Source organism: Phyllobates terribilis, unplaced genomic scaffold, assembly GCF_046119375.1.
Source record: "Phyllobates terribilis strain yellow unplaced genomic scaffold, ASM4611937v1 Scaffold_1__5_contigs__length_1240528914, whole genome shotgun sequence".
In the NCBI taxonomy this organism is placed as follows: Eukaryota; Metazoa; Chordata; class Amphibia; order Anura; family Dendrobatidae; genus Phyllobates; species Phyllobates terribilis.
Genome location: NW_027362761.1, coordinates 1,043,615,223 through 1,043,627,722, shown reverse-complemented (window position 1 = coordinate 1,043,627,722; position 12,500 = coordinate 1,043,615,223). Strand labels below are relative to the sequence as shown.

Genomic DNA, 12,500 nt, shown 5'->3' with positions numbered 1-12,500 from the left:
GCTATTGTGATAGGAGTCCTTTGACTGTATTAGCCCCCTGGAGGGTGCAGGTACAGTCACAAATGGAGGACATAGCTATAACATGTTATGTTCTCAATCCTTTCATATCTTTCGATATTTCTTTCATATTTTATAGCTATACTATAATTTAAAATTTTTTTTTTTATAACTTTGTTCACTGGGTTGTTACTTCACCATTAAAGAAGACCCTGATTTTGAGTTTGTGAAGCTGGATTTCTTATCCTTCATTTGTTACTGACTGCACCCAGACATTAATGCTCTCCCTGTCCCAAACCATATGGGACTTTAAATCTGGTGAGCTGCACACCTTTCTTTATTGCAGGTACAGTCACCATTTTCATATTATGGCATCCTGAAGATACACTAACAATAAGGACCATCTTGTGACAGAGTAATGGAATTTCCTTCCTAAAACATTTGTCCATCGTGGCCTTCAAATAGTTTCATAGATTTTCTCTTTACAAAAATGGTTATATAAGGCATCAGTATATCCTCTTTTCCGTCATTATCTGATTTCTGTAATGGGAAGGAATTTAGATTTAAAGCATATTCAATCTTAAACTTTTAGGGACCAATTCATCAAACCAAATTCCCGAAAAAATAATTTGAAAGCTTACAAAATGCTTGCTCAACTCCTAGTTGTGTACATTTTGATAACTGTGGCATTTTTACACCAATCTTGGCCAGTTTTAACCACTTTTTGAAAAGTAAGAGCTTAGCTGGAATGGGAGTAGCTAATCTTGATGGACAAATTCATGAGCGCAATGTATTCCAATTCCTGTGCATGCGATTTGAGGATTTACAAGTCCGCAGTCACGTTTTAGACTGTACAACCCTTTCAATAATTGCTGTTAGCTTAAAGGGGTTTTACAGAAATTAAAACGTGTCATTATATATAGGTAAAAAAAATCCTAAACACCTTTAATTTAGTAAGTCACACTTTATCTCGGGAGGTAATCAATATAGTACAATAAAATTAAAAATCCCCCCCCCTAAAAAAAAGAAAAGACTCCCTGTAATATCAAAAATAGTATTTATTAATTCAAAATATCAGAATAACACCATAATAAAATGTGTACAATAAAATTGCAGGGCTATACGTGATGTAGAGAAAAGAAACCTGATGGCGTTGTGCAGTATTGTTTTTGTTATGAAGTGTGCACCAGTTCAATGTAATGCCACAAAACTGTTGCTTATGAGAATGAAGTACATCAATAAATAAAGTGCATATGACTAGTATATTCTTCACGGTAAAGTAGAATTCAATCATAAAGTGCACATATGGATTATTTCTGTTGGTTACAGTACCATGTATATGTACAGGATGTGGGCTAACTGAGTTACAGCAACATGTATGTGGGTTAACTCTATGGGTTACAGTAACATGTATAGGTACAGTATATGGGTTTACTCTATGGGTTACAGTAACATGTATAGGTACAGTATGTGGGTTAACTCTATGGGTTACAGTAACACTGTTTATCATATACCAAAAAGTGCGAAGTGTAATTCAAGTATGTCAGATAGGGAGGGTATAACCCATATTGTCTATAATACACCAGAAAATAGCATTAAAATGGCTATAGAACACAACCTGCAGATTAACCCCATATCTGCAGGTTAATAGTGTTCTTTGATGTGATAGGTTCCCTTTAATATTGCAATCCCTCCAATCGCAGAAGTCACGAACGTCCTCTAAGTACACTGCTCAAAAAAATAAAGGGAACACTTAAACAACAGAATATAACTCCAAGTAAATCAAACTTCTGTGAAATCAAACTGTCCATTTAGTAAGCAACACTGATTGACAATCAATTTCACATGCTGTTGTGTAAAGGAGTGGTTCTGCAGGTGGGGACCACAGACCACATCTCAGTACCAATGCTTTCTGGCTGATGTTTTGGTCACTTTTGAATGTTGGTTGTGCTTTCACACTCGTGGTAGCATGAGACGGACTCTACAACCCACAGAAGTTGCTCAGGTAGTGCTGTTCATCCAGGATGGCACATCATTGTGAGCTGTGGCAAGAAGGTTTGCTTTGTCTGTCAGCGTAGTGTCCAGAGGCTGGAGGCGCTAACAGGAGACAGGCCAGTACACCTGGAGATGTGGAGGGGGCCATAGGAGGGCAACAACCCAGCAGCAGGACCGTTACCTCCACCTTTGTGCAAGGAGGAACAGGAGGAGCATTGCCAGAGCCCTGCAAAATGACCTCCAGCTGGCCACAAATGTGCATGTGTCTGCACAAACGGTTAGAAACGCACTCCATGAGGGTGGTATGAGGGCCCAACGTCCACAGATGGGGAGCCCAACACCGTGCACACGCTTGGCATTTGCCACAGAACACCAGGATTGGCAAAGTTGCCACTGGTGCCCGGTGTTCTTCACAGATGAAAGCAGGTTCACACTGAGCACATGTGACCGACGTGACAGAGTCTGGAGACGCCGTGGAGAGCGATCTGCTGCCTGCAACATCCTTCAGCTTGACCGGTTTGGCAGTGGGTCAGTAATGGTGTGCGGTGGTATTTCTTCGGAGGGCCGCACAGCCCTCCATGTGCTCGCCAGAGGTAGCCTGACTGCCATTAGGTACCGAGATGAGATCCTCAGACCCCTTGTAAGACCATATGCTGGTGCGGTTGGCCCTGGGTTCCTCCTAATGCGGGACAATGCCAGAACTCATGTGGCTGGAGTGTGTCAGCAGTTCCTGCAAGATGAAGGCATTGAAGCTATGGACTGGCCCGCCCGTTCCCCAGACCTGAATCCGATTGAGCACATCTGGGACATCATGTCTCGCTCCATCCACCGTCACGTTGCACCACAGACTGTCCAGGAGTTGGTGGATGCTTTAGTCCAGGTCTGGGAGGAGATCCCACAGGAGACAATCCGCAACCTCATCAGGAGCATGCCCAGGCGTTGTAGGGAGGTCATACAGGCACGTGGAGGCCACACACAATACTGAGCCTCATTTTGACTTGTTTTAAGGACATTACATCAAAGTTGGATCAGCCTGTAGTGTGTTTTTCCACTTTAATTTTGGGGGTGGCTCCAAATCCAGGCCTCCATTGGTTAATAAATTTGATTTCCATTGATGATTTTTGTGTGATTTTGTTGTCAGCACATTCAACTTTGTACAGAACAAAGTATTCAATGAGAATATTTCATTCATTCAGATCTAGGATGTGTTATTTGAGTGTTCCCTTTATTTTTTTGAGCAGTGTATATAAAAGAGGAAAAAGAAGCCGTGTGGCTGCTGCACCGAAAGCACAGCTACCCGGAGGAAATGAACTTTCTTCCTCCCAGCAGCCTCCTGCTTTCAGACATAGAGGCACGGCTTCAGTCACTGCTCAGTACATAGTGAGCGGCGGTTGTACCCATGCCCCGACACTTATGGACAGCCGCTCGGCACTGATGCACTGTACTGCGTGCTGTCAGGCAGCACTGGGGCGTAGTTACAGCTGCTGCTCACTATGTACTGAGCGGTGACTGAAGGTGCACAGGCTGCTCCCTGGAGGAAAAAACGTTAATTTCCCCCCAGTAGCTGGGCTTTTAGTGTGGCAGCCGCATGGCTGTAGAATGCGATTAACCAGCAGATTAACCCCATGTCTGCTGGTTAATAGTGTTGTTTGATGTGATAGGTTCCCTTTAATAGTGCAAGCCCTCCCAGAAAGTCCTTTAAGTATACAATAGAGGAAAAGTGGAGGCAGATCCAAGTGAAAAAAAAAATGTGCAGTTTATTCCTTGAAAAGGGCATAAGTTGGGATGGTGAAGCTCTGCAGCTTAGAATGGGTGAAAAAAAGTCCACTTTTTTCTCTTTGAGCCCTTGATTGCTGCCTCCATGTGTGGTTGTATTTGTTTGTATGCTATGGCAATGCAGTCCCAGCAACCTGCACCTGAATGTTTCCTTTGCTAGGTGCTGGTCAGTCTTGTTTTTGATAGATCGTGAGTAAAAGATAAGAGAACCTGTGCTGTTTCAGTCTCTGCAGGGGGAGAGCTTACATAACTGGTGACCAGGCTCAGTGGTAACATGAACGAGGAGAGGTCAGCAGCACACACCTGGAATAAATCTATGGTCCTGGAATATTGTGCTCTCCACTAAGATCAGCTCCTCAGTGCTGCCTGCCGGGTGCCCTGTGTTAGTCGGCTTGTTTAGGGAATATTCTCAAACATGGATGAAATCTACTCATTAATGAAGGGGTCTTAGAAAATTCAGTGCTCGCAACATCATCTAATGTTTTCCGTGAGTTTGTATATTATTGTCTCTTCTGCAAAATATTGCTAGAGGTTTCATTACAAAGCACCAGTATTCTGCTCCAGAGCATCAAATATGAAGAACTGATGTAAATAGTGATATGGCCACAAATGTTGTACTTGGTTCATATAACCTGAAGACCCACCTCTTCCGACAAGCCTACAACCTGCAGTAACCACTGCTCCACCATACCGCTACACCACCAGCTCTGCCCTCACCTACTGTATCCTCACCCTTCCCTTGTAGAATGTGAGCCCACAAGCGCAGGGTCCTCTTCCCTCCATACCATTCTATCATTGTTAGTTTGTTTACTGTAAGTGATATCTGTATTTGGTTGTTTAACCCTTCTCATGTACGGGACCATGGAATCAATGGTACTATATAAATAAATAATATAGACATATACGGAACATGGTTTCCTGGATCATCTTCTAATAAACAGTCAACCTAGAGGACACCCCTACTAGATAGTAGGGCAGCACCCAGCTGATTTGACACCGTAGTCATTGCGTGTTACGGTGTGCCCTGCCTGTCTGTGGGCTATCATAGTGGGCACATGGCTCCGTAGGACCTCACAATTTGGTGTCCAGCTGTAATTTAGCTGTTGCAAATAACACCATGATGGAGAATTAAGTACCAGCGGAATTATGTGAGTAGGTTGGATAGGTCTACTATCATTATGCCAATCTGTGGGGTACAGAACTAAAATCAGGTTATTATGAAGTCCTGCTATTGATTGTCCTGAATTTCCCTCATCTGTTGTGTTTTTTCATGCTAGAAAAGTATTGGTGTAGAGTAAGTAGTGCTGTTATCAGTAGCAGGCCTCATGTGAAGAATCTAGCATGGCATGTGAGGTCACGTTTCAGCACATATACGCCATATGGCTATAATCCCCCGTAAGGACATTGCTCTCCTTGTTTTGCAGTTTCTAATGCATTGCAGATGTGGTTCTAGGCTTTTGACGACCGACTGAGAGGCCTGAACACAAGACCTGTGCATATTTCCAAAATAAGTCATTGCATAGCTGTCAGAATGTGTAGACTAGTATGTGCCCGAACCCAACATGGAAATAAAGCGGAGAAACGTGTTGTTTTAAATACCCAGCTGAGATCTAAGATGTAGCAGGACAGAGCCGCCTGTGTGTGGAATAGCTGCTGATCGGGGCGTCTTTTTCTAGCTTCCCCGGCCCACTGTTAATGTAACTGCTCCAGATCCTGTGCCATGCACTTAGAGGTTGCTTTATTTTTCTCCACATGTCTTATATCTGTTCTTTTTTATTTTTTATTTTTAAAGCATGTGTATGTTTAGCACAAAAGGGACTTGTTTTTATATTCTGGTCTGATCTCTATTCTGTAAAACAAGCCATTCTTTTCTGTTCTGTGGTGAACTCTAACATTGTAATTTCATAAAGTTCTGGAATGCTGAGCACAGGAATCTTGGAGCGATGCGCTATTGCTGCGTTACATAATAGGGAGCCTCTCGCTTGGAACAATGGAGCGCCAATCCAAGGCTTCATCAGTTGTAAATATATTAATATATTATTCACTGCGTTTACCTTGGTTACAAACTTCTTTATTCTGAACTGGAACAGGTTTTAAAACCATTTAGAACTTTTTATGCAAATTAGCCTTTAAAAATGCAACATATTTCTACTCTTCAAAAGCTACCTGTCGCCACTCCTGACATGCCCTTTTTTTCATAAATACTTGAAATCACCATTATATGACAAATCTGGATCATCTTTTCTGATAACTTTACGTGAAACTGTCCCATTGTTATTCCTTCTAAAGTTGTATGAATAAATAGACAACTGGGCGTTACCACACTCCTTGTCACAGCAATTGGAGGTGTGTCCGTACACAAATTGACACTAACCAATCAGAGTTGACATTGTCAGACTGTATAAGGTTACGCCTCCAACTGGTAGCATCCAGTTGTCACCTTATTCATACAGTTCATGGAGTAACGAACAGTACGGTGTAGACTGACTGGTAAGTCCAACACTTATCTCCTTATACATTAAAGTTAAGTTCACTTTTTCCATGTCTTGGCCACTACACATTATTTTTACTCTAGATAGGTAGGTTTGAGTAGGAGTAGTTCTGCCTTTCACAAAACTTCTAATTTGAGGAAAATTGTGGCAAAATTGTATGACGATAGTGGAGCCTTTTGAATCTTCAAGACGAGGTTGTTACTAGAATCTCCCCTGCTTGAGTGAGAACGTGAACATCCAGTAAGCCAACAGATGGTTCTTTAGGCTATGTTCACACGTTGCGTTTTTGCAGCGTTTTTTATGCAATTTCTCAGCTGTGTTTTACAGTACCAGCAAAGTCTGAGATTTCAGAAATCTCATGCAGACATCTTTGTTTTTTTTCCTGTTTTGTCAGAGCTGCGTTCTTGCAAAATGCAGCATGTCACTACTGTTCAGCGTTTTTTCCGGTGTTTTTTCACCCATAAAAAGCAATGGGTAGTGCAAAAAACACAGCAAAAACATAGGTATTATATTTTGGTGCCAAAACCTGAGTAAGTTGAAGTAAGGTGTTTTTTTTTTATTTTTTATATGCCCTAAACTTTATCAGCATGCATAAGAGACAAATGTACCATGAGAAAAACGTAGCAAAAAAAGCAGCAAAGACTCAGCCAAACATGCTTTTTTGAAGCGGTTTCTTTACTGCCAAGATGGCAGGGTTTGCTGCGGTAAAAACACAACTTGTGAACATAGCCTTATTGTCATTCTCAGTCCAGTTCTTCTGTATAAGTTGACGACACTCTTCATGTAAATACCCTTAGGATTTATCGCAGGTTAGTCTTGGTTTATTGGGAGTAATATGACACTTTTAGGGCTCAGTCAGATGGCTGTATTAATCGGACCAAGATCAGAATGCAATGTATAGAGTGACCGGCGGCAGCATAAGGCCACGGCCCCACTATCAGTATTTGGTCCGTATTCGATCAGTATTTTTTCTCAGGAGTGGGAGCCAAAACCAGGAGTGGGCGATAAATGCCGAATTGGTGACTTGTTTCTATTATACCTTTTCTCTGTTCCTCACCTGGTTTTGGCTCCCACTCCTGAGAAAAAATACTGACCGGATACTGATAGTGGGGCCATGGCCTAAGTCAGATATCCTAATAATTAAATATCCCCACTTCACTCTGAGTTATGCTAGCCTAGAAGCAAAATGAAAAAAAAAAATTCTTGGCATAATGAATCCAAGTTAAAGGAGTTATCCACTCACAACATATTGATGACAAATTTATAGGGATGGGTAATCAATATGAGATTGATGGGGGTCCGACATCTGGAACGCACACTGAACAGCTGTTATTTGCTTTGGCAAGCACCAGAAGTAAACATTTCATGTGTAGTGGTCACTGAATTGAGCTTCACTTTGCTGCTTTATTCAAAGAGTTTACATCCAGCGGCTATTGGAGCAAGTAACAGCTGATTGGTGGGCGTGCTAGGTGTCGGATCACCACGGATCTCATGTTGTCTCATCACCATGTTCAATATAATGTGACCATATTACCACTTTAAGCTATTCCCCTCATGTAGCACTGACCTCTGCCAAGTGATGGAGTTGAGGTAAAGGGAATCTGTCAGTAGGATCAACCCTCTTAAGTGTCTATATGGGCATGTAGGCCATAGGAAGCTGAATAAAATGATACCTTAATGTCTGCGATCCGATGTCGTATTCTAGAGAAATCACATTTTTGTGATATGTAAATGAGCTGTTCAGGACTATGGGGCGGACACTTATCTGCATGAGAATCTGCCTTCAGAGATTATTGTAAATGAGGGGGGCTTTGTGTGAGGTATTACCGACCATATCACCAAATGTGTTTGGCCAGACTTAAATTAGCTTGATGAGAAGTGGCGCTAGTCAGCAGCACACAGGAAAGGAAGAGGGGTCTGCAGCACTGAGGAGAAGCAAGTGCTGCTGGGAAATGTAGTTTTAGCAGATAAGAATATGAAAGTCCATTCTGTTAAGTGATGCTGGAGCCGATATAGGTGAAAAGGACACTGGTACAAGAAAGAAACTTTGTTGGGCTTAGTCTGTATATAACAATAAGTGTGCATTTACTGTGCTTTATGAAAAATAATGTGATTCTGGGTATATCTCTTTAACGTTTATATTGTCATTAACAAATTATCAGCTCCTCATGTTGCGTTATCTAGTACATGAAACCTTTACTCACTTGTATAATATACACCAAGATAATGTTTTCTGTAACTAAATATACAGCTGTTGCATTTTTTTAACAGATGCAGTGCAGACCAAAAGTTTGGACACACCTTCTCATTTAAAGATTTTTCTGTATTTTCATGACTATGAAAATTGTACATTCACACTGAAGGCATCAAAACTATGAATTAACACATGTGGAATTATATACTTCACAAAAATGTGTGAAACAACTGAAAATATGTCTTATATTCTAGGTTCTTCAAAGTAGCCACTTTTTGCTTTGATGACTGCTTTGCACACTCTTGGCATTCTCTTGATGAGCTTCAAGAGGTAGTCACCGGAAATGGTCTTCCAACAATCTTGAAGGAGTTCCCAGAGATGCTTAGCACTTGTTGGCCCTTTTGCCTTCACTCTGCGGTCCAGCTCACCCCAAACCATCTCGATTGGGTTCAGGTCTGGTGACTGCGGAGGCCAGGTCATCTGGTGTAGCACCCCATCACTCTCCTTCTTGGTCAAATAGCCCTTACACAGCCTGGAGGTGTGTTTAGGGTCATTGTCCTGTTGAAAAATAAATGATGGTCCAACTAAACGCAAACCGGATGGAATAGCATGCCGCTGCAAGATGCTGTGGTAGCCATGCTGGTTCAGTATGCCTTCAATTTTGAATAAATCCCCAACAGTGTCACCAGCAAAGCACCCCCACACCATCACACCTCCTCCTCCATGCTTCACGGTGGGAACCAGGCATGTAGAGTCCATCCGTTCACCTTTTCTGCGTCGCACAAAGACACGGTGGTTGGAACCAAAGATCTCAAATTTGGACTCATCAGACCAAAGCCCAGATTTCCACTGGTGTAATGTCGATTCCTTGTGTCCTTTAGCCCAAACAAGTCTCTTCTGCTTGTTGCCTGTCCTTAGCAGTGGTTTCCTAGCAGCTATTTTACCATGAAGGCCTGCTGCACAAAGTCTCCTCTTAACAGTTGTTGAAGAGATGTGTCTGCTGCTAGAACTCTGTGTGGCATTGACCTGGTCTCTAATCTGAGCTGCTGTTAGCCTGCGATTTCTGAGGCTGGTGACTCAGATAAACTTATCCTCAGAAGCAGAGGTGACTCTTGGGCTTCCTTTCCTGGGGCGGTCCTCATGTGAGCCAGTTTCTTTGTAGCGCTTGATGGTTTTTGCAACTGCACTTGGGGACATTTTCAAAGTTTGCCCAATTTTTCGGACTGACTGACCTTCATTTCTTAAAGTAATGATGGCCACTCGTTTTTCTTTACTTAGCTGCTTTTTTCTTGCCATAATACGAATTCTAACAGTCTATTCAGTAGGACTATCAGCTGTGTATCCACCAGACTTCTGCACAACACAACTGATGGTCCCAACCCCATTTATAAGGCAAGAAATCCCACTTATTAAACCTGACAGGGCACACCTGTGAAGTGAAGACCATTTCCGGTGACTACCTCTTGAAGCTCATCAAGATAATGCCAAGAGTGTGCAAAGCAGTCATCAAAGCAAAAAGTGGCTACTTTGAAGAACCTAGAATATAAGACATATTTTCAGTTGTTTCACACATTTTTGTTAAGTATATAATTCCACATAATGTTAATTCATAGTTTTGATGCCTTCAGTGTGAATGTACAATTTTCTTAGTCAAGAAAATACAGAAAAATCTTTAAATGAGGTGTGTCCAAACTTTTGGTCTGTACTGTATATATTATGTATGTGCATTTACATAGGAAGTTGGAGTGTCTGTGATTTATGTGACATTATTGAACAATAGCTGTCGGACTTGTGTCTACTGCAGTCTTGAATCCCGTCAGATCGGTTTTGGCAATCAGATTTAACCACCTAGAGATTCACCCATGTACACCAAGATTATGGATTATAAATGGCTGTTTATCTTTTTTTTGCCGCTTCTAGGTTATTCCAGCTAGAGGAAAATCTTCATTTACAGTTGTTTTCCTGCCAGATGAAGAAGGAAGTTATGAAAGCTCATTATTTATAAACACCTCTTCACACGGCGTTATGGCCTACCAGGTAAGGAGGGTCGGCTGCTTTTGGGGAAGGGCACATCTCTCCTGCTAGTGCTCCTTAATGTATAGACTTCTAGATGGTTGCCCAAACTTACATGGAAGATATCCCCAATGATATGTGAAGTTACACTGTGTAAAGTAGTTTTTATGTATGCTTTGGACCGACAAAAGTTATTCAGACTGTTTTTGGTCCAAGCAAAAAATGTATTGCCGACTGAATGCATGCAAACTGATGCCTTTTAGGAAACGTAAAGGTAACCGGTCACCAGTTTTTTTGGCTTATAAACTATGCCCATTACTTTTAAGATCATAACAGTGGGGTTCCTGCAACCCCTTTATATCCCCAGACGTGCCCCTGCAGACCTCAGAAAAAGTGTTTTATACTTGTCCCGTGCTGCATGTAAATTGCTCGGTCAGGTTCAATGGGTCCACGTTGTGATCAGCGCCGCCCCAGTCCCTTCAAACGCTTCCTCTTATAAGTGAATGTAAGTGGATGATGTCTCTCCATCATCCACGTGGTGCCTGAAGTCTGGCGCCATTCTTATGATCTTAAAGATGATGGGCAATATAGTGACTGGATCCCTTTAAAAACCAATTCAAATGAATGTGTCCTATAGCTGAACTTTTATTTTTAAAATCTGTTTTGAGAACATAATGTAAACGGAAATGAAACCGGACATGTGAACAGAGCCTAAATTGGGGCTGAGGTTTACCATTTAACAATTAAAGCTCCGCCTGGAGCACTAATAAGACAAAATGTGTAAATCATAAGGAACTGAAGAGTTAATTTGTTAGTACGCAGGTAGCCTCACTGTACATGCGGTTTTTCTGTTTTAGGTGTTTGGTCTGGGGACTTTTCCTTCTGCTTCAAAGAATTCCAAGAACTCTTTTCAGAAAAGCGAAGTATTATTTCCCCGGATTGCAAATATCCATCTCTCCCAAGCACAGGTATGCCCAGATGTCAGACTCTGACATATTTCTCAGTTATGTCACACTTGTCCTCACTGACAACCACATAAACTGAATCATTCTCCTTACTAACAGACAGGTGCCTATGAGGCTTTTGTAAAAGTATCAATTTTTATAAGCAAATTTGTATTTTAGCAATTTGATGAAAAATCTTGTGTAGATGCATTACACTGGCATTCAGTACAATGTAGTTCATTATTATAATGGAGAATTCTAAGAGTTTCTCACAATAATAGTACTACCCTTTGCTTATTTGATGAATGTAAAAGTGCTGAAGTACGGTACTTTTAAAATGGTTGAGACATATTTCCCTGGTCAAAATGACCATGTCCAAAGCAAACATTGAAGGTTGATAAAAGGTTTCTGGGGCCTAAAAAATGTCATTGTCAGATAAGCGCCGAAAACATAATTAGTAAATACAGAGGGTTCACTGCACGGTGCAAGCCAGTCATAAGCATCAAGAATAAAAAGGCTAGACTGGACTTTGCTAAAAAACATCTAAAAAAGCCAGCACAGTTCTGGAAGAACATTCTTTGGACAGATGAAACCAAGGTCAACCTCTACCAAAATGATGGAAAGAGTAAAGTATGGCGAAGGCATGGTACAGCTCATGATCCAAAGCATACCACATCATCTGTACAACACGGCGGAGGCAGTGTGATGGCTTGGGCATGCATGGCTGCCAGTGGCACTGGGTCACTAGTGTTTATTGATGATGTGACACAGGACAGAAGCAGCCGAATGAATTCTGATGTATTCAGAGCCAGACTGTGTGCTCAGATCCAGCCAAATGCAGCCAAACTGATTGGTCGTCGTTTCATACTACAGATGGACAATGACCCAAAACATAAAGCCAAAGCAACCCAGGAGTTTATTAAAGCAAAGAAGTGGAATATTCTTGAATGGCCAAGTTAGTAACCTGGTCTCAACCCAATTGAGCATGCATTTCACTTGTTAAAGACTAAACTTCAGACAGAAAGGCCCACAAACAAACAGCAACTGAAAACCACCGCAGTGAAGGCCTGGCAGAGCATCAAAAAGGAG

General features: G+C 41.7%; 1 protein-coding gene across 2 annotated transcripts in view; it reads left to right on the top strand.

Moving 5' to 3' along the window:
• TMEM131L (transmembrane 131 like) overlaps positions 1–12,500 on the top strand; it is a 132,901-nt gene that overhangs the window by 40,233 nt on the left and 80,168 nt on the right. For both annotated transcript variants that reach the window (XM_073645239.1, XM_073645242.1), the window contains 2 exons: positions 10,375–10,491; positions 11,325–11,435. In XM_073645239.1, coding sequence (XP_073501340.1) covers positions 10,375–10,491; positions 11,325–11,435 — 228 coding nt within the window. The remainder of the gene's footprint in view (positions 1–10,374; positions 10,492–11,324; positions 11,436–12,500) is intronic.